This window comes from Cetorhinus maximus, chromosome 9 (assembly GCF_964194155.1).
Source record: "Cetorhinus maximus chromosome 9, sCetMax3.hap1.1, whole genome shotgun sequence".
In the NCBI taxonomy this organism is placed as follows: Eukaryota; Metazoa; Chordata; class Chondrichthyes; order Lamniformes; family Cetorhinidae; genus Cetorhinus; species Cetorhinus maximus.
In genome coordinates this window covers 82,915,555-82,940,946 of record NC_135887.1, presented here as the reverse complement: position 1 = coordinate 82,940,946, position 25,392 = coordinate 82,915,555, and the positions used below count along the sequence as shown (strand labels likewise).

Sequence of the window (25,392 nt, the reverse complement as noted above, 5' to 3'; positions counted from 1 at the left end):
TATACAACCAATGAGGTACATTGAAAGTTTAGCCACTGTTGTGATGTAGGCATGTCTGGCAGCTAACTTGCTCATTGTAAGAACACGCAACAGCAATGAAATCTTGACCAGGACACTATGAGAACTGCCCTGCTTCTCTACTTTGACTATTGTTATGGTACCTTATATTTAATAAAGTTTAGTTTAGTAATGTTATTATGAAATATTTAATTATGTCTTCAATTGTAACAAACTTATTTTCAATATTTGATTTACTGAGAAAACAAAGATAATAGGATTTTCAAAAACCAATTTGAATAGTTAATTGGTTGTTATTTCTCTAATTTGTAGATTTACTTTTCTCTTCAAATTTAGTTTATAGTCTTTTCATATGCTTAATACATCCTTGCTTATACCTTTCTATCTAATTTCCTTGTATTTGATTTGTACATTTCCTCACTCTTCAATAATGATTATATCTATTTTTCAAATAGACAAAATTATGAAATATGATCCCCAAAGCGATAAGGTCAGAAGTGCGATAGACAGGAAATGTGTGCAGATTTACCTTCCATAAATATATACCAACAACTCTGCCATAGATGGTCAGTAGTTAATGCATTATTTAATAAAGACAGGTATGTTATACGAGAGAATGCACAAAGTATTATTCTGATGTAGGTAGGGTGTAGTGTTCCGTTAAAGATACAAGTAATTGTTGTTGAGTAAATAGATGCTCAGTGCAGTCTACGTTTGACATCCAATCAAGGTTCTTTGTAGACTGTTACGTTCTTGTCAGTTTCAGGCTGAAGGTCAGAAGCAAGTGGATTGTTTTGCATCTGGAACAAAGTGTGAAATCCCAAGCGTGCACATCTGCATGCACCCCAGATGTGCCATTTCTAATATACTGATAGATTGCAATGATTTTTTTTAAAGAGGGTGAATTGCATCTGCCTCTTCCCTGCTCAGGTGGTTGGAAGACATTAATTGTAAAAAGAAATTTGCCACCCACTGGTTGCCTGAGACCCTGACCCCAATTCAATTTTCAAAATTGATGGCCAGCGCTTGCGCTGGAAGCAGCACACCCTCTAAGCTCCATGGGTGCTTGTCCTTGTAGCACTCAGTGCAGGGGACAAAAAAAGGAAGGTCACATCCAGCAAAGGAAAATTTGAGGGAACATTTTGCAGGAGCTTATTAAAATATTTAAATTGGTAGATTCCTATGCTGGTTGCAGAAACCTGCCACAATTTGCATATGTGACCATTGACAACCTAACCAGTCGTCCTTAAGGGGTCTGCTGCTGGCTGTTATAATGAACTAAACACTGATTTTAGTGGGGTGAAGAGGAGCATGAATGTTGATGGGTCCTATTGTTCCCTCTCCTATCTCGGTATTGCCTATTTTCCTTCTTTAACCAATGACTTCTAGCTTGGCTCTGGCCTCTCACTATGCCATTGGATAGGTGGTATGATTGCACTGTCCAGCATGATGGGTGCTTTTTCTAAAAAATCAGCACCAAACAGTCTTGAAGTGTTAATATGAATTGTAATTTGTTACGAGTAATGAAAAAGATGTTTGTGGTAGTGAGGCCCCTTTTTGGGATGACTGATGGTGGAGAGGTGTCAGAGCAGCTTAATTCTATGTTTCTGACTCTGTACAAAGACCTGTTTCACATCTTGATACAAATGGGTCAGTTGCAAGGCCTCATTAGTTAGTAACTAGCAGTGTCTGGCCAGGGTAAATGTATACTTTAGTCACACACAAGGTGGAATTCCAGATCCATTAAATTCTCTTTAAAGTATTTTCTGCTATCTGATGTAATCAGAACCCTGATCCGCAGAATATCCCAAAAGCTAACTCAATCTTTATGGAAATGGAGTCCATGAGCAAGACACTGTTATTCATATTTATTCCAGCATTTCATATTGTTTCAATTTCTGCACAATAAGATTGTATCTGTGTTTAAACACCCCCCAACCCCCTGCTCTATGTGCTCCATCCCAAATGTGCCACCTGCAGTGGTTCAGGGCAGAAAACAGAGGATTGCCCATAGGGAGAGTAAGAGGTGAAAGGTAACTCTGTGCCACATACACACTGTTTGACTGGTTGGCTGAAAAGTGACATGGGACTGGGTCATTTGTGACCAATGCTGGGAGACCAAAAAAACAGATGGAGAAAGTTAGCAATAATTATCTCAAAACTTTATTGATTGTTATGAAGCCAGATGCAATATATTTGGGTATACTTTTCTCTACCAACACCCCACCCCCCAACCCCTCCACCTTTCTTCCTATTCTTTCTTTAACTTAACTTTTGGTTTCCATAAGCTCTGACTGCCCTCTAACACCCTGTCCAAATCTTTCACCTTTGAGCAAGACAGTGAGTGTTGGCAGACTATTCATCTGCAGAGACATTATCAAATGAGCCTGACCTCGTCTTACCCAATGTCCACACTGTCCATTCACCAGCAGGAGCCCTGGATAGAGATCCAGATGAGGAACCTTAATAGCTTCCCCCTCCCAAATTGACCCACTGAGCTACATACTCGAATATTTAATAGAGGCTGGTTTGTATCTGCTACATACTCGAATATTTAATGAAGGCTGGTTTGTATCTGCTTTTCTTTCAGCTGTTTTGCTGCTTTAATCATTAAATGTAACTTAGTGATTGTTCTGAGGAGGATTCAGTTGTTCTTTCACAGTGTGTGAAGTCTGTAATCATGTACAATATGGGAACAAGCAAGTATCAAAGACATTTTGCATGAGTTGAAATCTCACCTAATGCTACCTCATTGTGTTTTATTTCCTTTTTATACATTTTTTTATACCATTTTTCCCTCCTCTAGTGACGTTTCAGCCTTGTAGCTTGAATAACTTCCACCAGTACCCTCTGAAATGTCACCTAAGTGTCCATTATTGAACCCTGAGGCAAGGCCTTGAGATCGAGCAGGCATCTCTGTCATAGGGCCATTAGTGTCAAGCCTAATGGCTCTCCTCACCCCAAAGTCTAGACACTCACAAAAGGAAAACTGCTGCAGATGCTGCAAATTTGAATTAAGAATGGAAAATGCTGAAAACACTAAGCAGGTCTGGCAGCATCAATGAAGTGAGGAACATTTCAGATCTTATGACTCATTTCTTATTCAAACCCCAACAAGAGGTGTCACACTGAAAGATCTTTCAAGTGCAAAGTTACCTTGAAGAGAAAGGTAGGATTGGGCTGAGTCTATCTGCCTAAGAGATTTATACAAATATCTAAAAGCCTTCTGACTCCATGAACCATCTTTCTCCACATTCCCCATCTCCCTATTTCAGCCACAAAGTAGTAAGAACAGTAGGAGCTGACATGTCAATCTGGTTATGAAGCCATATCAGCTGTCCCTTCAGTGTCCTTTAATCACCCAGATAAGTAGATTGATTTCTGTCCATTTACTGTGAACTAATCAGGGGAGATGGGTACTGAGTTCTGCACAGAGGTAACATGCAGAAACCTGGTCTCCACTCCATTGTGATCTTGATTTAGACTACTAATTAACAGAAGAGGAAACCGCATTCTCTACCACCAACCTTCAGAAAGTTATAAATACGTCAGCTGTATTCTGGTGTGTTTGTTATTCCCTGTGAGGACTGTGATCTCTAACTGAGAGCGGCACCTTGAATAAATACAATGCCTTGGGAGAATGTTTGCTTCCAAGACAACAGTGAGTGAGGAAGGGGACAATCCAGCTGCATTCTCCCTGAGGGAAAAAATGGTAATTTATGATATATTCAGTTTTATTATGTAGGAGGGAAGATAAGATAAATCAGGAAGTAGTGATTGGATAATGCCAGACTTAGATTTAAAAGGACCTGAAGATTATAGAGAAAAGACTGGGGGAGTCAAGGAACTCCAGTTCTAAGGGGGAAAAAATGAGTTGGCATAGGAGACTTCGCAATGCATCTTAATTTCAAAACAATTTATTTGCAGCAAGGAAGAAAAAATTGCTGGATATTGCATTGGGTGATTAGACGGAACAAGATAGGAATGTTTAGAAAATTAGTGACCAAGCAGTGGAATATAAGAGAGAGAGAGTGAGAGATGAGAAAGATTGAAATAAATAGTGCTCTGGAAGCATGAAGGAAGAGAAGCATTGCTTATCACACAACTAACTTTTTCTTGGATCTTGTTAAGACATGAAGAACTCAATATGGGAGCAGAATTCAACTCCTGTCCAGACTTGTGTTTAACAGAGAGATCTTGAGGGAAAACAAATGTTAGAATGAAGGAAACTAACTCCAAGGAAGCAGCTTTAGTATGGAGGAAATATGGGAGTATAATTTAAGATCAGAGGAGATAGCAAAGCCAACAGTGTCAATGGATGAAGAAAGATTATGGATAGAGCTGTCTGAAGTGGAAGCTGGCAGCTGGTGGTTATACTTGCAAGAAACAGGAAAAAACTATATCTTCAAAGACTTGAACAAAAACAAGATTTTCAGTGCCTTAAGTTTAAGAGAACACAATCTAATAACCATTCCATTTTCAGAGAAATGAAAGTTATAAGCACTGAGGTTGTACAATCTCAAGGAAGTTGAAGAAAATTTCAGTTTGTGACATCTCCTGGTAGTGCTCATTCTTTCTGAGACAAGTGCAACCAAACCACATAACTGGCTCTACAGTCTGACTGTGGCAATTGAAGGTGTGTACCCTGGGTTGATTTCCTTTGTTTGTTCCAATAGCTTGGCCCAGAAATCTTATAAGTCAAAAGCTGATGATTATTATTATGTTAATGTAGCCTAGACATTTTGTCAGGGGTAATTAGCAACAGGGGCAGTTTTAGTGAGGGGGAGGGAGAGAATCTGTTATTTTTGTCTTGCACATGTCAGGAAACTGTTGGAGCTGTCTCTGTCTTGCCAGGACTATAAAGGTTAGGCTTATATGATTACTTCAAATGGATCAACATAAACAGAGTTAGATATGTTGAAAGTACATTTTAGGGTAGGTACACTTAGGTATGGGACTCAGTGGTGAAAATTGCAACCTTATCTAAAGCAGTTTTCTACAGGTCAGCCATCTTCTTCCTGACCTGTATCTAGACTGTGCCAACAGAATTGACTCTATCTGCAATCACCGTTGTTGATCTAGCTGCTTTTGAAAAGGATGCCCTTCTCTCTCACTGAAGGGAATTCTGCTATCTCACACTATATTCAGCTTGGGCATTGAATTAAGTGATTGTTGCTTAGGAAATCTCCATTTCACAAAAATATTTCAGTTGGAAGCTAAAATCGGAGAGAACTATGAAGATTTTTTTCATGTACGTACCTTGTCCAGATGCTAGGCGAATTTCCTTTGGTCTGGATTCAGTTTTGGACAGAATATGAAGTCAAGAATTGTTCAACAGAACAAGTATTTTTGCAAAAGAAGAAGTAAGTTTCTCAGATGCTGCTTTAAGTACAGGGGAGCTATGGAAGTTCCTCTTGAGCTAAGAGATGGTGAGGCTGAGAATGACAAGAGATGAGGAGAGAATATTGATGAAGCTATTAAAGATAAGAGACAATAGCTGTTGCTTAGACTTACCAGAGACATGAATAAATTGCAGAGTTAAGTTCCTTCTGTTAATTCTACTGAAAATGTCAGTGTTGGAACAAAGCAGGTATTCAGGGGCCAGAGGCAGGCATGAATACCTGGAATGAGGTTGGGGATCTGAGACTGGGATTGGACAGTAACCTGGGGCTGGGGTTCAAGATCTGAAAATGACCAGCAATGAAGTTCCAGGATCAGGCAGGTAATAGAGGCAGATATTGGACTGAGATCAAGTTGAGATTAAGGATAAAGATTAGGGTCATAGATCAGGGATGGGGATCCGACTGGAATGATTTCACTGGGTACTGAGCAATGTTCTCTCTAAGTTGCATGGCTGCACAACAACCAAATGTTCCTATGCAGGCTGAGCGCAAGTTGTCCCCTTTACAAAACCGTGTGTGCGTGGTTGCACAAAAAAATTAAAGAGTTTGTGCACTGAAACAAATTGCCCACTCCAAAAAAAATTGGAGGGTACATTGATATTGACTACAGGTTTCTTGTATTCTTCAACCCTCTAGTGGTGCACAGGGACTTTCCAAACTGAATCAGCCCCTGTAATCTGAGACACAGAGTTTGAGTATGACTGAAGGACCTTACCTCTAATGCTGGGGACAAATGGCCTTCATTCTGAGAGTAAAAACCACGTTTAAGGACGAGACTGATTCACTAGAGTGTGTGGACAGAGATCCCCTGTGTGATCGCAGACCCCTCTGCCCAGTATCAAAGCAAACTTCCTAATTGAGGCAAGAGATTTCCAGGATCTGAGGTGCTGGGCTTCTTCCAGTGTGAGACAAGAGGGCCCAAATTTTATTACACGGATTGCCAGTTGCGGGGAGAGAACCCACAATGTCAAGATAGTGGCCTTGTATGTGAGACCGTTAAGTCAGAACACCCTATTTGAGAGCAGGGACTCCCTTTCTGCACAGTGATAACTAATGAGAAAAAGGGAACACTAACATGAAGGCAGAAATTCCCCTTGTGAGGGAAGGAGACCTTAGTCAACTGCTGAGGCTCCTAGTTAAAGATTGAGATTGGCTTAGCTTGATAACCAGGCCCACCAGTCTAAAAGCACAAGATCTTCTATCAGTGTCAGGGCCCTAACTCTATGTGAATCGGCAGACCCCAGTGTCACAGCAGTCACTCCCACTGATAGCAGAAAACCCCCACCTTATGTGAGTTGAGAGACTCCAAGTGAGAGGACTAAACCTGGATATGAAGGCAGTCACGCACCTCACCTGACATTAAAGGCAGTGACTATCGACTGTGGAAATAGAGACTACCACTGTGAGGACAAAGATTGTGCAAGAGTGAAGAGCTCCAGCAGAGGCAAACTGCAAAACAGAAGGCCTCCCTGTGTGACGGAGACCTGATTCTGACCAGCTGCTCTGAGGGTACTGCCCTTCCTCCCCTCTCTCTCCCAAAGTGGAAGGCTTACCCTTCACAGTGAAATGATTTCCTGTATAAGGGCAGAGATCAACCGCTACTCTCCCCACCCCACTTACAATTTGAGGACTCGGCTCCCAGTCGCTCCTACTCACCCCCTCCGCAATCTGACACCGAGATCCTCTACTCTGTTACAAAGGCAGAGACCCTCAGTGCTAGGGAAGAGACCCCCACCCCAATTTGACTATAAAAATGGAGTAGAGATCTCCCAGTATGATGGTAGAATCCCCCAGTATAAAATAAAGTTTTGTATTTATATACTTTTGATATGAGGGCAGAGACCTCCACCCCCATGAGTATGAAGGCAGTGACCATCACACTTTTCAGGATAACAGGACACCCAAAGCATTTTATAGCCAATGAAGGGCTTTCAAAGTCTAGTCACTGTTTTAATGTAGGAAAGACACTGACTCCTCCTGTGGGGGGAATAGAGCCCCCTAAATTTAGCAGAGAGCCTGATCTAACAGCAGCGAATAGTCAGGGCATTGTAGTTGTGACATTAATTGAGAAAACAGAGACCCTCCGACCCGCCCTGAGGACAGTGTGAGGGCAGAGACCCACTCTCCCCCCCCCCACCGTGTGAGCACAGGGACTTTAGCTCCCTCAGTGAGAGGGCAGGGATCTGCCCACCTCCTCCTTTCTGCCTGAGGCTGTGTTCAGGGCTCTCCTCCCCTCCCACCAGCCTGTTTCTCCATCCAGTGCAGTCTCCCATTGAGTGCAGGGAGACTCGGAGCGCTGCCGCCCGGGGGAAGCTGTGTTGAGTGGGAGCGCAGGGCGGATCATTGACTGGAGCTGGGGGCTTTCCGCGGGCGCTCGGCGTTTTCTGCCTCTCACTGTGCAGCTATGATTGGCCTGAGGACGCTGTGTGTGCTTCTCTGTGTGCTGAGAGCTGATGGCAGGGTCTATCCGGGCAGGAAGCGAGGAATTCAGAAACACTACAGCACCGCCATGCAGAGGTGAGGGAATCAGCTCATCTTCTCACTAATTTTCATTCATATTAAATACTTGTATGCCGCCTATTCGGTAAGAGGCAACAGCCCGGCACTGGAACCAGCTGCATTTCAGACTCTTCCTTATCTTAAATGAGGATTCGTTTAACTCACCAAGTTGAGAGAATTTTACTTAAATCTATGGTGGCAGAAAAAGTGCAGCTCTAATGTTGCCTCTGTTAACCTGTTGACATTGACCAGGCTGTTTTTGCATTAAGTCACCTGTAACTTTTAAAAGGGACTTGGACTACACAGCAAATTGTTTTTGGGCAAGCCTCCATTGTTTTAATTTTAATTTGGTTATGAGCAAATGACATGATATAAAATGTATCAAAATATATAATTGTGTATCTAGTTTAACGAAGTCTCTTAAATAATTGATGAAAGTGTATGGCTGTTTTACTTTTGTCCAAAGGAGTGTGTTTTAGTGAAAACGATTTCTTTTAATCCATATTTACTCGAGTTTGTAATTGATAATTTCATGGCACTTGTGAAGTGATGTGTCGCCTCTGTTGGGAGTCAGAAGTGTCTGGTCATGTGTAACCTCTGTTCCTGTGTTGGGAGTGGGGTGGCTGATGGGTGTAACCTCTGCTCCTACATAGGAGTGGAGTGAACTTGTATTGTGTAACTCCTTGGGTTAATTTTAACTTGTTTTGATTGGCATTATGGGTGGTAGTTGATTCAAAATGGATTGCCCTGTTACCCCTGACCATGAGGTTGGTGTCATTTTGAAAGAGGGAGACTGTGGCATAGTGGTAATGTCCAGAGACCTAGACTCAAGCTCTGGAGACACGGGTTCAAATCCCAACACGACAACTGGAGGAATTTGAATTCAGTTAATAAATCTGAAATCGAAAGCTAGTCTCAGTAATGGTGACCACAAAATCATTGTCGAGCGCTGAGCCTAATTCTGTCCTCGTGGTTTCCAGCAGTGGTCACAGGACTGGCCACCCTGGTTGATTCCTGTCCTCCCTATTCCAAGTGGCATTGATGCCAATGGCAGCAACTTTACCAGGGAACCAACCAATCTTGACTTTCCCCATCTGTGTGGGTTAGTGCCAGTTTGCATTTACCTAGTAAATCAGGGGATAGTTGATCATACTGCAATCAATTACACAACAAGAAAAACACATTTGATGTCAGAGAGGTGTTTGGACTGGTCACATCCTTCATACTGCATACTATATTTCCCCCTTGCTAACACAGAAAGACAATTGCTGCCAAGATGCTGTTTTGCATTTCACTTCTGAATCCAGAGTGCTGCAGCTCAGCAGTGTTATGCAATGAATGCTGGCTGCGATTAGTTAGCCATTGATCCAGTGTTAAGAGACTGGTACAAGTAGAAGATGTACTACAGTCGGTCACCGAGTGTTGAATTTTGTTAGCTCAAATTTTCCCCCCATTTCCTATTCAGTTTTCAAATAGGCTGTTGCATAAATTCTGATCGACCTGTTTTGTCTCCAGCACTTCATTGTTTTGGGGTTGTGGGGAGAGGACTGTCATACTGATTACTGATTCTTCCGTAGCTGGTGCTACAGTTCTTGGGTGAGGAAGGAAGCCCTGAGACAGCAGTGGGAGATAAGCCTTAAGTCACTATTCCATCTTGGTTCCACTTGCTTCACAACCCTGCCACCAACTGCAAGATGATGCCACTACTGTCTCTCGGGCTGCCGAGACCCTCTTAAATGAGTTGCCTTCAGCTGCTTTCTGAAGCAGGAATATAAACAGAGCTTTGAGAGGTGTGATTCACCATCTCTTCCAACTGCCAACAATGCAGTTTTCAGCTTGCTCATCAGTGTGGTTATTGTCAGCAGCTGGGAAAGGAACAGCAGAGAGAAAACAAAATTGTGGATAGCAGTTTGCAAACAACAAGCGCATGTTGCTCTGGCACAGGGATATCTGCCTTGAAATGTAAATGAGGTGATTCCACAGTGCTAGCAGTGTTAGCCTGTATAACATAACTACTTCCTTCACAGCTCTTTACTAAGCATGGTGATATTATTGGAGCTAGAATATACAAGCAGAATTATTGCACAGCATGTGCGACCTACCATAAAAGAGTTGAGCATCTCACAACTTTAAAGCACAGTCACGCCATTGGGTTCAGTAAATAATGATGGTTGCAGCACAACCTTTGGTATGGTGGCCCTGTAATGAGCTTGCTTCGTAAAGGCGCTGATATCTTCATGCTGCCCCTTTAAGACCAGGGCTGACCTCTGTGCCAATTTGAATTTTTCTGTGTCCATTTCTTTTTGTTACAGTAAACATGAGTACTTTGATTTAGAAAAGTGTTCTTTCAGCTCAGCTGTGCCCTTCTGATCTAAAGTGACCTTGAGCCCCTTTGTCTTCCCACCTGCCCCATCAATCAAATCAGTAATGACCCAGAGTCACACAACACAACTCTCGGAATGTGTTTGTTGTCTTTCCACAGCAAGTGAGGCTCAGTGTTTTAGTGATGTATTGGCCATCATGTACTGTTACGTCTCAGACTCTCCCAAAGAAGGTCTATCCACATTCAAGTGAAGCCTGCTTTGATTTTAAACTGACTGAGCTAGTATTTTTCAAACTACTTCACTTAAGGGGGCTGCAACCCAATTAGTTCCCACTCAGATGTGATTTTGTTTCCCCAGAAGCTGGCACATTACTGCAGAAAAGTGTACAAAGTATTCAGAAAGGCAAGAGGAAAATTATAACTTATTACCAAATCTCACAGGTGCTATTGAGTTAACCATCTGTGGATAATAATGGGAATAGAGGTTCGTGGATTTGTAAAAATTGTAACCTGCTTTTAACCCAGGCTTTCTGATGTCTGTAGGACTGTTATTTAAAGGAAGGAGCTTATGCCATTTTAAAAAGTCTGAGGGAACTACCTCCTTGTGTAGTGTATGGTTCCAGTTACCAGTATTTTCTCCAATACATTTTCTAATTGACCCATCGTTTATTAGACTAATACCTGGAATTGGAGGGTTGTTTTATGAGGAAAGGTTGGACAGGTTAGGCTTATATCCGCTGAGGTTTAGAAGAGTAAGAGGCGACTTGTTTGAAACATAGAAGATCCTGAGGGGTCTTGACAGGGTAGATGTGGAGAGGATGTTTCCTCTTGTGGGAGAATCTAGAATAGAAGTAAAAATAATGGGTCATTCATTATTTTTTCTGAGGGTCCTGAATCTTTGGAACTCCCTTCCTCCAAAGGCAGTGGAAGCAGATATTTTTAAGGCAGGGGTAGATAGATTCTTGATAATCAAGGGGGTGAAAGGTTATGGGGGTTGGTGGGAATGTGGAGTTGAGGTTACAGTCAGACCAGCCATGATCTTTTTAAATAGTGGAGCAGGCTTGAGAGGCTGAGTGGCCTATTCCTGCTCCCAATTGTATGTTCATATGTTCTACATGCCTGAGCCTTGAACAGTAGGGGCGTCACCTGGTTTCTTGACTGTGCCGTGCAGTGATTGTATACAAGATTGTCCTCATCTGACATTCAGTGGATAGTGATTAGGAGCCCTGGCCATTCTTTTCCTCTCCCTAGCCCTGTTGGGGTGCTACAATTGGCTTTGGTGCCTTAAGGAAAAAAGGATGGATGAAATCAGAACTCATGCTGATACTGGAAAGTTGAGGTGCGGAAGCTAGGGGACAATAGGATAGGGACTTGACTGTGAGGCCTCCCACAGGTGGATAGCATGCTGACACTCACTTTCTAGATTCACTCATGAAATACCAGAGGTAGACCATTGGTTGTGAAATTTTACATGATAGGAATCAGCATCATTGAGACAGGAAAGAGGACTGAGAGAAGAAAGAATAGTATAATTTTAAATTGGCTCCAGATGTCATTTGCTGATTTAAAAAAAAAATTAAAATGGATGGAGGTCCTGGGCAGAAGCCATCAACTGATCTGAAAAGGAAGAAAATCTGCTAATCTTTGTCATGCCCAAAGGGGAACATTGATAGGCACCTTCTTGACTGTAAAGTGGTGCATGATACAATAGCAACTTATATTTATATAGCTCCTTTAACATAATAAAATGTCCCAAGGCACTTCACAGGGACAAATCTGGCACCAAGCAACAGTATTTGATATTAGATCAGATGATCAAAAGCTTGGTCAATAAAGATAGGGTTTAAGGAGTGCATTAAAGGAGGAAATTGAGGTAGAGAGGTATGGGGTGGTTGGGGGGGGTGGGGGTGGTTGGGGGGGGTGGGGGTGGGGGTGGGGGGGGCAGGGGGGGTGATATTCCAGATCTTAGGGCCTAGGTAATTGAAGGCGCAGCTTCCAGTGTTGGAATGATTAAAATTGGGGATGTACAAGAGGCCAGAATTGGAGGAGCGCAGATATCTAGGAGCGTTCTGGAGCTGGAGGAGAATGCAGAGATATGGAGGGATTTGAAAACAAGGATGTGGATTTTAAGATCAAGATGTTGCTTGACCAGGGCCAGTGTAGGTCAATGAGCACAGAGGTGATAGGGGAACGTGACTTGGCATAAGTTGAGGCATGAGCGCCAGAGTTTTGAATGACCTGAATTTTGCAGAGGGTAGAATGTGGAAGAATAACGAGAAGTGTGTTAGAATAATTGAGTCTAGAGGTAAAAAGGCATGAATGAGGGTTTTAGCAGCAGGCCAGCTGAGGCAGCAATATAGTCAGGCAAAGATACAGAGGAGGAAATAGACGATCTTAGTGATGGCATGAATATGAGATCAGAATCCCATCTCAGGGTTAAATGTGACACCAAGATTGCAAACAGACTGATGTAACCTGAGACAGTTGGCAGGGAGAGGATGACTGATAAGTCATGATTTGCAGACTCTGCCACATGCTGGGCAGGTGGCGCTTGAAGGGTTAGGCAGAAGAGTTGTTTGAAGGTTGTCTCAACTTCACCTTTGCACATTCTAGATGAAGTCTTTCATTGTCTTCGGTGCCTTCCCGGGTGAGCTTTCTCCATTTTGGTTGGTCACGAGCCAGGGAGCCCCATGAGTTGGTGGGGATGTTTGATCCCTACATCCTTGGACATCTTGTTTACCAGACTAATACCTCGAATGGGCGGGTTGTCTTATGAGGAAAGGTTGGACAGGCTGGGCTTGTATCAGCTGGAGTTTAGCAGAGTAAGAGGTGATTTGTTTGAAACATAAGATCCTGGGGGATCTTGATAGAGTGGATGTGGAGGGGATGTTTCCTCTTGTGGGAGAATCTAGAACTAGGGGGTCATTGTTTAAAAGTAAAGGTCACTCATTTAAAATGGAGATAAGGCAAAATATTTTCTCTGAGGGTTGTGAGCCTTTGGAACTCTCTTCCTGTAAAGGCAGTGGAAGGAGAGTCTTTGAATATTTTTAAGGCAGAGGTGGATAGATTCTTGGTAAACAATGGAGTAATAGGTTATCAGGGGTAGGCTGGATGCAGATTTGAGGTTACAATCAGATCTTATTGAATGGTGGAGTATGCTCGAGAGGCTGAATTGCCCACTCCTGCTCCTTGTTTGTATGTTGGTGGGGATGTCCTCAAAGAATCCCTGAGGCCGAGAACAGATTTTGGAGGACACTACAGTTATGTTGCGGTGCCAGGAAGAGAAGCCATTGCAAGTGATTCTCTGTTCATGATTAGATGGATGAGAATGGAAGTGAGTGGAGAAGTGTTAGAGGAGGATGGTGTGGTCAACCATGTCAAAGACTGCAGGTAAGTCGAGAAGAATGAGGAGGGAAAGTTTACCTTTGTCACAGTCACACAGGTTGTCATTTGTGACTTTAATAAGAGCTGTTTTGGTACCGTGACAGAGTCGGAAACCTGATTGGAGCGATTCAAATACGAAGTTCAGGAAAGATGGAAACAAATTTGGGAGGTTACAAAACGTTCAATGACTTTGAAGAGGCTGGAAATTGAATGCTGCTTTGCAAGGATGGTGGGGTCAAGTGTTTTTTTTGAGAAAAGGGATTATAACAGCAGATTTAAAGGCAAGGGAATCATTTATGATATTGGCTCACATAGGGACCAGGAGCAGAAATTGCCTGGTCAACAGCTTAGTAGAAATAGGATAGAGTGGAAAAGTGAGTCTCATGGATGATATAAGCTGAGAGAGGACATGAGAGAAGATAAGAGAGAAAGTAGGGAAATATGTGAGTTCAGGGCTAGGGGGATTTGACCAGGTGGACAAGTGGAAGTGAGGGACGCAGCAGAGGCAGTTTAACAGATGGTTTTGATCTTAGCGACAAAGCAGTCCATGAGCTCCTGCACTTTTTGTTGGAGGTGAGGGTGGAGGAGACTGTGGAGAGGGGTTTAAGAATATAGTTTGCAGTAGAGAAAAGAAGCTGGGGGCTACCTTTGCATTCCAGGCTGCTCCTGGAGTATTGAACAACTTTAGCAGAGGAGAACAGGACACTGGAGGAATCTTCAAACAGAATGTTTAACCTTCATTACTGATCTGATGACATAATGTTGTCAGACCTGTCCATTTTCTGTTAAGTTTGTGTGGAGCCAAAGGAAACTAATGAAAGGTTACACAATACATTCATGCATCAATGCCAATGACACAATGTGAAGGAGTCAGGGTTGGAAAGAAAAACAGCATGGAAAATTCCAGTTCTCCTTGAGACACCTCCCAGTTGATGCACAGAGGGGCACTCCCAAATCCTTCCCAGTTGATGTACCAAGGTCCCCTCCCAAACATCTCTCAACAGATGCTTGGAGGCCCTCTCCCAACCCTTCCACAGAATTACACGGAGGTCCATCTGAAACACCTCCCAGCAGATGTATGGAGGCCCCCTTCCAAACACTGCCCAACAGATGCATGGAAACCTCTCCCAGCAGACATAAAAAGGGGTCCTCCCACAGACCTCCCAGTAGGTGCATGGAAGAAACCCTCCCAAATTAATCGCAGCAGATATATGGAGGAACATGTTCCTCCATGAATGAGCATTCAAGATGCACTCTGCTGAGCAGCACAGGGGCATGTGAGAGTGGGCAGGTCCTGGCTGCACAGGATATGAAACAATCTAATTACTTTAACGTTGGTAGTTCCATTGAATTCACTGCCATTAAAATTGTTGAAAAGATGGCCCAATGTTAATGTTCAGGACTGTTCTTTTGGGTGCTGGGATGTGGATTGGTATGTACTGGATGTCCTCAGGAACAATTCCCTGTGCTCACGAAAGATGATAAAAACAGGCCACATGAGGAACCAGCTCAGTGAGAATAAAGTAACATCCTCTTTCCTCTCTCTCTCTCTCTAAATTCACTGCAAGGCATATGCTGGATAGTACTCGTAAAAGAATAATTAACTGTGTGCAAACGAGTTGCTTGGAAATGTCTTACAATGTACCATTTCAGTCCAGATTTCATGAATTTAAAGATGTGGTTAAAATAATTGTTTTACAGTTGATTATTTGTGCAAATTGATTTTAAGTAGCATATAGTTTCTGAAATGTTAACTTTGTTAGAGGACAATGAGTTGGACTGAATTTTATAACCTCACCGCAGTCCAACTTTGTTCCTATACTGTGCCAGGTCAGTGACAGTAATAGAGGAGGCAGTAATGGAAGAGGCAGTGATGGAATGCATGGTAATCAGACAGCAGCAATCGAGGGGATTGGGGGGAGGTGGGGTTGGGTGCAAAAATGGAGAGAACAGTAGTGGAGAGGACAGCAATGAGGAGGAATATTAAACAGTAGCATTGGAGGGAAACAATGATAGAGGTAGTAATGGGGAGATCAATTAGATAGAAAGGAAGGAAATAATTGATAACTAGACAAACTCAGAGGGGAAAGCCCCTGATCTTTGGATTGCATCCATGCATACTAAAATAAGGCAGAGCTAACATAGCAGAGGTACTATTGTAAAGGAAATAGTGCCAGAAGATTGGCGGATAGTTGTTATTCTTATGTTTAAGAGGGTGATAAAACACATCCAGGGAACTAAAGACCAGTTAACTCAGCATTACTGGTAGGAAAGGTAATGAAATTGTTACTCAAAGGTGCAATAGAAAAGCATCTAAAGGTGAAAATACAATAAACAGGAGTCAGCACAAATTTCAATAAGATTATGTTTAACTGTTTTGAATTCTTTGGAAAAAGTGGCAGAAAGAGTAGACAGGGGTGATGCAATGGACATAATATACATGGGCTTTCAAAAGGCTTTTGATAAAATACTGGATAATAGACTCAACTAAAATCAATATATGTGGAGTCACGGGATGAGTGGCAGAACAGATAAAGTGGATGCGAAACAGAAAAAAAGTCAGGATCAAAGGTAGCTACTCAGGCGAGCAGAAGGTGAGAAGTGACGTTCCACAGGGACCAGTACTGGGACAACTGTTGCTCACTATTTACAGAAATGACTTGGATTTGGGAATTGGAAACACCATATTCAAATCCACAAATTACACCAAATTAGGGGTATCGTTAATACTGAGCAAAACTGTGACAAAAATGCAAGAAAACATGAACATACTTGCAGAATGTGTGTGTAAATGGCAAATGAATTTCAGTATATATAACTGTGAGATGGTACATTCTGGTAGGGGGAATAAGAAGACCACTTACTACTTGGAAAATAAGAGTCTAAATGAGGAGGGTAGAAGGTAAAAGAGATCTATGGTTACAGAAGCACAAGTCATTAAACATTGCAATACAGGTTAACAAAGCTATCAACAAAAACGCAAATGAAGCATTGGCTTCATTTCTAGAGAAATAGAATCAAAAACAGAAATGTTTTGTTAAACTAAGAACCTTGGTTAGAGCACATTTGAAAGATCACAAAAAATAACACACAAGCTGTGGAGAAACTTGCCAGGCAAGAATGAACAGGCTGGGCCTGTTTTCTCCAGAAGAGAAGTGATCAAATTGAGGTTTATAAAATTCTGAAGGGGTTTGATAGGTTAGGCCTAGGGAAGACGAGTCCAAACCTAGAAGCCATCAATATAAAATAATAAATCCAGTATGGAAATCAGGAGAAACTTTTGTGAATGTGGAAAGAATGCGGAACTTGCTGCATATGGAATGGTTGAGACAAATGGCGAGGATGTATTTAAGATGAAGTTAGGTAAGCATGAGAGAGAAAGGAATAGAAGGACATGGTGGTAGAATGAGATGAATTACAGCGGGAGGAGCATGAAGATTACGTAGATGTTTTGGCTGAATGGCCTGTATTTGTATTGTAAATTCTATGTGATTCTCATATTTGAAGGAGTAACACTGTAGAAGAACAGTAAAGGAGGAGGCAGTAATGAAAGAACAGCAATGAAAACAGTATTGGAATGGGAAATAATGGAGAAGAACAATATTGCAGGGGGCAGTAATAAAAGGAGAATGATCGTGCAAGAATAATGGAAAGTGCAGCAACAGAGAGAAACACGAATGAAGGGGACAGTAATAGCAAGTAATGTAGGGAGGCAATGACGGAGCAACAGTGGAAAGGACTAGTAATTTTTGCATTGGTGATGGAGGGGGCAATAATGAAAGGAAACAATGACTGAGGGGCAGTGATAGAGGAGGCAGAACAAAGTGAAATGCATGCTTTTGTTTTCCTTGTATATGTAATGTGAATAATATTTAGCATCATGAAGAGACTTGAGAAAGTAACCAGGCTGTGACAGAGTTAATCCTTAAAGCAATTTTTAAAAGCTTCCTGACATGTAATGAATTCATAGGAACTGCTCTGTAATACCAAAAACAGTCGGGCTGCACTTCTGTAAGAATGCCAAGTGGGGCTGCTACAAGCTCTTTCATGTCTCCACAGTAATGAAATGTCTCTGCTGCAAACCAACTCTCCTTGATATGATTTTAAAAGCTATTTATTTTTAATTTCAAATGAAGTTTTCAAAAGTTTGCGTATGTGAAAGTCTGTGAAATCATTGGGCATTTTGACCACAATGTGTGCTTGCGGAAGGTTCCAAGTTGTAGAAGTGCATACACTGAAAGTGATGCATTTGTAAGAGTGAGGGCAAATTCATTCATTCATTTGAGCTGCCGCAGAGCAGAGTTTTGCCTATATTCATGAATGGCTCGGCTGTTTGGTTTGCAGCACACCCCCCCCGCCCCTCCCCCAGCCCACCCTCCAACTCCGGTGGGTCGCCACTCCTTCCCCATCGTCTCTGGTTGGGTCGCTGCACCCCCGTCTCTGGGTAGGTCACCACCCTGCCCCGGCTTCAGGTAATTTCCTGCCCTGACTTGGATCTGGTTAGGTGCCTGTCATGGTTAATTTGAGGTAGGTGAATCTGTTGGTTTATTTCCCCCTCCTTTTTTTTCCTCTATTTTCCCCCTCTTCACCTGAAGACACCATCTGTTACTGGGTTATTTTTCCTTCAGTGCCAAACCATCACTGGTACCTGGGACAAGTAGCTGTACTGCCGGCAACTAGTTGATGTTACTGGGTAGCGTGGCTAGGCTGAATCCATACTTTTACCCACTGGCACCAAAATTGATGGAATTTGGGATGAGGTATGACTCTCCCTCTGTTATGCTGTTGCATGGTTTTGCTAGCATGAAACAGTGTGCTGGGTTTTCAGATTCCTGTCAGGAAGACTGAATGGGATGCCAAGCTTGGGAAGTTTGTATACTAAGAGATTGAGAGTGTTCAGTGTATGGAGCCACATAAGGCTTTGTTCTGGAGCTACCTGCCAAAACCACAGACCACCTGTACAAATACTCTGAGCTCTCATAAGATTTGAAATTAACTTTGGGACTGCTGCCTACGCTTTTAGTGAATTACAGACCTGGAGAGGACAAGAGAGATCAAAGTTTTATTGAAAGGAAAGATTAAAATTTACTTGCCTTATAAAAACGGGAATGGCAACCAGTTGTGGAAAGAGATCAAAGGAGCAGAGAGCTAATGGAAACCAATGTCTTGATGAGAGGTCCATTTCATAGTTTATGATCATTTGAAGCTCAATGAGATTATTTTCCTACAGTCATTCTCACACTCACATTATTAGATCAATGTTGTTTGAAGCACCATTCCCTAATTTTCTTGCTTTCTCTCTGATAGCGCTGGCTCTCTTTGAGGCCTGGTTCCATGGGTGCCAGCTGTCCGATGGTACCTTGCTCAAGAGGCCATTATTTAGGTGTGAGCCAAGCAAGTAATTGGCTGTAGCATATTTGATGCCATCATAGCTGAACTTAATGGTGTTTATATTTCCAGCTAGAATCATTGGGAGGGTGACCAGGAATAGCAATGTTGGCTGAATTTCAGCTTGAAGCATCTGTTGATAGAAAATCCAGGCTAGCATTCTGGATGTACAGCCTTCATTGCACCCAAAATCGTACAAAAATATTTGCTTGTCCTTTAGTTTTCAGTGCCAGTGAAATGCTGAGTGACTGGTTGTGTGTTCTCAGCATTTTCAATTACTACTTTTATTATTCTAAGTGTTTATGAATTTTTGAAAATGTTGCTGGAATGAGTCGACTATCGAAGGTGCCAACTGAAGTCGTAAGTGAACAAGAGATTTAAAGATTTTATTTCTCCCACTGTCTCTTTGCTAGAGTCCATTTCTGTGGCATCGTAACCTTGTTATTTGCCGCCTTAATGTGGTTACATTATCTGAAAATGGTTTCTGTTACACCATGCTCCAGGGCTTCAGTCGTGTTTTCATCCTATTTGTTTGTCTACATGCTATTCCTTGGCAACTTTATCAATCAACATTGAATCAGCAATCGGACATATGCTGTCGACACCAAACGCCACTTCTCTGGCACCATTGACTCCAGGGCTTTTGCTACATTGTTAGACTTTTGTCCAACTTTAAGGCCTGGAAGAGTCAACATTTCCTCAAGCTCAAATTTGCAGCTGTCTTTTCCAACTCCTGGCAACCTCTGTAGGTTAGATTTTAACTTTGTACAATAATATAAAACAATTAATAGTGAATTGGAAGCCCATTTTGCATCTCACCCCATTTTTATTTCCATTAAAGTCATCAAATGTTGGGAATTTGTAGAAATTTAGCCTAATTGCTTTTTTATCAAGTGCAATTCATAATTTTCTTTTGAAATCTGTGATTTAATTAGGCTTTCAATGTCCCCTTTCATTTCTACTACATAGGAACAGGAGCCATGCCACTTAATCCCACAAGCCTATTCCGCCATTCAATGAGATAATGGCTGAAATGCGACTTAATTCCATGTACCTTTGCCCCATATCCCTTAATAAAGGCTTGTCCAACTGATGGCCTGTGGGCTGGTTGCAGCCACCGAGGCCTCTGAACTTGGCTCACTCAACTTGTTGGACATTCAACTGATTTATATTTGAAAAATGCTGTAAAGCTGTTCATTCAATCACAGGCTGGTTTCTCTGGATCAGCCTATCAGCAGCAAATGCCAAGGGAAAATAACTTGTGATTGGAAGAGCAGCAAGATAAGTTTTTAAGGTAAGCTTCATGGCCCAGGGATACTCAGAGTGGGGGGGGGGGATGGGGGGGCGGGCGGGGTGAGGGTGTGGGTGGATGGGAGGACAAGGGGAGGGCGAATGGGGGTGGTGTGGGAGGGAGGGCGAATGGGGGTGGTGTGGGAGGGAGGGCGAATGGGGTGGTGTGGGTGGGGAGGGTGGGGGTGGAGGGGAGGTGTCTGCAGGGGAGGGGAGTGGAGTGGGGGTGGCTGGGGGTGGGGTGTTTTACAGGAGGGGCATGTGGTTGGGGAGGGGTGTGGGGTGGAGAGCTGTGGGGGGAGGGGTATGGGGTTGGTGTGGGGGGAAGGTTGTGTGGGGAGGGGCGTGGGAGTAGCCTGGGGTGGGGAGGGGTGTGGGGGGGGCGAGTGAGGGCGGGAGGCGCAAGTGGGGGTGGTGCGGGGGAGGGGGCGAGTGGGGGAGGTGTGAGGGAGGGGGGCGGGGGGGTGCGAGTGGGGGAGGTGCGAGGGAGGGGGCGGGGGGGCGAGTGGGGGCGGAGCGGGGGAGGGGGCGAGTGGGTGAGGTGCATGGGAGGGTGGTTAGTGGGGGCGGTGCGGGGGAGGGGGCAAGTGGGGGCAGTGCGGGGTAGCCTGAGGGTGAGGGGTGTGGTGGGGGGGTGTGGAGGTGATGGGGGAGAGGAGTTTGGGGAGGGGAGCAGGATGGTGTGGGGGTCGAGGTGCTGGGGGAAGGGAGGGGAACAGGGATGGTGTGGTGGGGGCAAGGTGTGGGGGAGTGGGTGGGCGTAGGGGGAGGGGAGTGGGTGGGCGTAGGGGGAGGGGAGTGGGTGGGCGTAGGGGGAGGGGAGTGGGTGGGCGTAGGGGGAGGGGAGTGGGTGGGCGTAGGGGGAGGGGAGTGGGTGGGCGTAGGGGGAGGGGAGTGGGTGGGCGTGGGGGGAGGGGAGTGGGTGGGCGTGGGGGGAGGGGAGTGGGTGGGCGTGGGGGGAGGGGAGTGGGTGGGCGTGGGGGGAGGGGAGTGGGTGGGCGTGGGGGGAGGGGAGTGGGTGGGCGTGGGGGGAGGGGAGTGGGTGGGCGTGGGGGGAGGGGAGTGGGTGGGCGTGGGGGGAGGGGAGTGGGTGGGCGTGGGGGGAGGGGAGTGGGTGGGCGTGGGGGGAGGGGAGTGGGTGGGCGTGGGGGGAGGGGAGTGGGTGGGCGTGGGGGGAGGGGAGTGGGTGGGCGTGGGGGGAGGGGAGGTAGGGGGTGGGGAGTGGGGCTGAATGTAGGGGGAGGTGAGTGTGGGGGGGGCTGTGGGGTTGGGAAGGGGAATGGGTGGGTGAGGGGTTTGGGAGGGGAGTGTGGGGATTGTGGGGCGAAGGGAGTGGGGTAGTATGGGGAATGAAGGTAGAGGAGGTGGGATACGGTGGGAGGGCCGTGGCGGGTATGGAGTGGTTGCGGTGTGGGGATGGGGAGGGGAGTGGGGGGATGTGGGGAGTAGTATGCAGAGTGAGGGTAGAGGGGATGGGGTATGCGGGGAGCCTGGAGGGGCCGAGGGGAGGGAGGGATGTGGCCAGAGAGAGGCAGGGGGCCACGGGGAGGGGGGGAGCGAGGGCGCCACAGGGGCGGAGCGAGGGGGCCGTGGGGGGGGCAGGAGCGAGGGGGATGGGGAGCAGAGGGGAGCGAGGGGGGCATGAGGGTCATGGGTGCCATGGGTGCATGGGGAAGAGGGTGGAGCAAGGGGTGAGGAATGAGGGCGGCTCGAGGGAGGGGGCAAAGGAGGCGTGGGGGAGTTGGGAATGAGGGGGCTCGAGGGAGAGGGTGGAGAGGGGGCGCGGGGGGAGGGGAATGAGGGCTGCGTGGGGGAGAGGGGGGCACGAGGGAGAGGGGGCAAAGGCGGCGTGAGGGAGAGGGGAGTGAGGGGTGTATGGAAAAGAGGGGAGCGAGGGGGGAACGAGGGAGTGAGGGCGATGTGTGGGGTTGGGAGAGGAGGGAGTTGTGTGAGGGGGATCTGGGGGGAGAGGAGTGAGTGGGATGTGGGGGAAGGGGGATTGTGGGGGAGAGGGGGTGGCGGGAGGGGAGGGGGACTGTAAGAGGCAGAGAAGGGAGGGGTTGAAGGGGTGTGTGGAGGGAGGGGGGTGAGGGGGCGCGTGGCGGGGAGGGGGGCGAGGGGTCGCGTGGCGGGGAGGAGGGCGAGGGGGCGCGTGGCGGGGAGGGGGGTGAGGGGGTGCGTGGCGGGTAGGGGGGTGAGGGGTGTGTCGAGGGGAGTGAGGGGTGTGTCGAGGGGAGGAGAGTGAGGAGGTGTGGGGGGAGGAAGAGAGATGAAGTGAGGTTGGGTAGGGGGGAGGGAGTGAGAGGGGAGAGAAGGGATGGGAGGGACAGAGGAGGTACAGGGATTTGGGGTAGAAGGGCAGAGTGGAGGGTGGGAGGGAGGGGGTAGAGGGAGGGTGGGAAAGGAGTTGGAAGGAGGAGAGGGGTTGGAGGGGGGAAAATGGGGTTGTGAGGGAGGGGTGAGGGAGGTTGGAAAGGGGTTAAAGTGGAGGGGTGAGGGAGAAATGGGGAGAGTGATTAGAGGATGAGGGAGGGAGACGGGTTGGAGGGGTAGGGATGGGAGAGAGGGGGGAGGGGTCAGAGGGCCGGGTGGAGTGGGGTCAAAGTGCGGGAGAGGGATTAGAGGGCAGTGAGGGTGGTGTTGGGGAGAAGGGGAGCGAGGGGGTCGTTGGTGGGGGGAGGGAAGCGAGGGGGTCGGTGGGGGGAGGGAAGGGAGGGGGTTGTTGGTGGGGGAGGGAGCGAGGGGGTCGGTGGGGGGAGGGAAGAGAGGGGGTTGTTAGTGGGGAGGAGTGAGGGGGGCATCGGGGCGGGGGGGAGACGGTAGGGCCCCGTAGTTGGAAGGGACCCGGGAGATGGGAGGGAGTTGGGAGGGGTGGGGGGAGCGGGACGTGAGGGAAGGTAGGGAGAGGGGGAAGGAAGGGGGTGGGTGATGTGGAATGGGTGGGGGATGGGGATGGGAGACGGAGTCGAGGGATGGAGATGGAGGGAGGGGACGGAGACGGAAGGCGGACGGAGGGAGGGGGGAGATGTGGGGATGGTGCCGGGGCTGGGTGCGTGGGGACGGGAGACGGAGGGAGGGGAGGGAGGCGGGAGACACGGGGTAGCGAGACAGGAGACGAGGGGAGAGTGACGGGGGATGGTGGAGGCAGACAGGAATCTGGCGAGGGGAGGGGTTTGAGAGACAGAGGGAGGGGAGGGGGCGGGCGATGGGGGGAGGGAGGGGGATGCACGACGGAGGGAGGGGAACGGAAGTGGGGGTTGGAAACGAGAGACAGCGGGGAAGCGTGGAGGGAGATGGAAGTGGGGAAGGAGACAGAGGGAGAGAGGGGAGGGAGATGGGGGACGGACGGAGGGAGGGAGGGGAGGGAGATGGGGGACGGAAGGAGGGAGATGGGAGACGGAGGGAGTGGCGGGAGACGGGAGATGGACAGGCGGGAGGGAGACAGGAGACGGACGGAGGGAGGGTAGGGAGGGAGACGGGAGACAGACGGAGGGAGGAGAGGACGGGAGACAGACGGAGGGAGGAGAGGACGGGAGACAGACGGAGGGAGGAGAGGACGGGAGACAGACGGAGGGAGGAGAGGACGGGAGACAGACGGAGGGAGGAGAGGACGGGAGACAGACGGAGGGAGGAGAGGACGGGAGACAGATAGAGGGAGGAGAGGACGGGAGACGGAGGGAGAGGAGGATGGGAGATGGATGGAGGGAGGGGAGGACGGGAGACGGACGGAGGGACGGGAGGACAGGAGACGGAGGGAGGGGATGGAGGGAGACGGGAGACAGACGGAGGGAGGGGATATTGGGAGACGGACGGATGGAGAGCGCGGAGGGAGGGAGATGGGAGACGGACGGAGAGAGGGGAGAGAGATGGACGGATGGAGGGGAGGAAGGGAGATGGACGGAGGGAGGGGGGAGACGGAGGGAGGGGGGGAGACAGAAGGAGGGAGGGGAGGGAGGGAGATGGGAGACGGACGGAGGGGAGGGATGGGGAGAGTGGGAGGGAAGGAATGGGGAGCGGGTAGGCGAAGGAGGGGGAGATGGATGAGGGGACAGAGGTTGGAGACGGACGTAGGGGGATACAGGGATGGGGGCGTGGGGGAAGACGGAGAGAGGAGGAGAGTGGGAGAGGGAGGGGTTAGGGGAGAGAGGGAAGGGGTAATAGGGGAGTGAGGGAGGGGGAAAGGGCGGTGAGTGTAGTTAAGCGTGAGGGGGACAGGGTGTAAGAGGGAGGAGAGGGGTTGGGAGAGTGGGAGGTGAGGCCGGAGGGGGAAGGCTTGGGAGAAGGCGAGGGGAAGAGGCAGGTGGGTAGACAGAGGGAGTGTGTTGGAGAGGGAAGGAGAGGTAGGGGAGGTGGAGGGAGAAAGCGTGGTGGAGGGGGGTGGGAAGAAGGGTTGAGAGGAAGTGGGAGGGGGAGAGGCAGGAGAGGGAGTTTGTACATTGGGGAGGGGGAGGGAGCGAGTATGGGGGATGTTGTGAGGGAGGGAATCTGGGGGAAAAGGGGGAGAGGGGAGGGAGGGAATGTGGGGGAGGGGTTAGAGGGAGTCTGGGGGAGAGGCGTAGAGGCAGGGAATGGGAGCGGGGCTAAAGGCAGGGAGTGGGAGCGGGGGTAGAGGGAGGGAGTGTGGTGGAGAGGGAGGGTGTGAGGGAAATGATGGGAGTGATGTGGACAGTGAGGGTGAGATGAAGTGCTACGTGGAGGGAGGGGAGAGAGGGAGTGAGGTGGGAGGGAGAGTGGAGAGTGGGGAGGGAGGGTTTAGGCGAAGGGGAGAGTGATGGGAGAGTGAGGGGGAGGTGGAGTGCTAGGGGGAGTATGTGTGTGAGGATGAGAGTGAGGGGGAGGGAGGAAGTGAGATGGGGGGAGGGGGAGAGTAAGGAGGGAGGAGGTGGAAGAGGGAGTTGTGTGAATGAGGGAGTAGGGAGTGAGGGAGGCAGGCTGTGACTGGCGATGGAGTGCGGAGGGGGTGAGGGGGAGGAATAGAGGGGGAGGGCTGGAATGGGAGAGTGAGGGTAGGGGGAGTGTGTGTGAGGAAGGGTCAGAGAGGGGAGAATGTGTGTAAATCTGGCTCACTCTGACACTCAGTCTCAGGGG

At 47.4% G+C, this 25,392-nt stretch overlaps 1 protein-coding gene across 1 annotated transcript in view; it reads left to right on the top strand.

The window, feature by feature from the left end:
• The first annotated feature begins 7,692 nt into the window (after positions 1–7,692).
• LOC144685066 (kielin/chordin-like protein) overlaps positions 7,693–25,392 on the top strand; it is a 368,175-nt gene continuing 350,475 nt past the window's right edge. Inside the window, exon 1 of the mRNA XM_078549601.1 lies at positions 7,693–7,937. Coding sequence (XP_078405727.1) covers positions 7,825–7,937 — 113 coding nt within the window. The 5' untranslated portion in view covers positions 7,693–7,824. The remainder of the gene's footprint in view (positions 7,938–25,392) is intronic.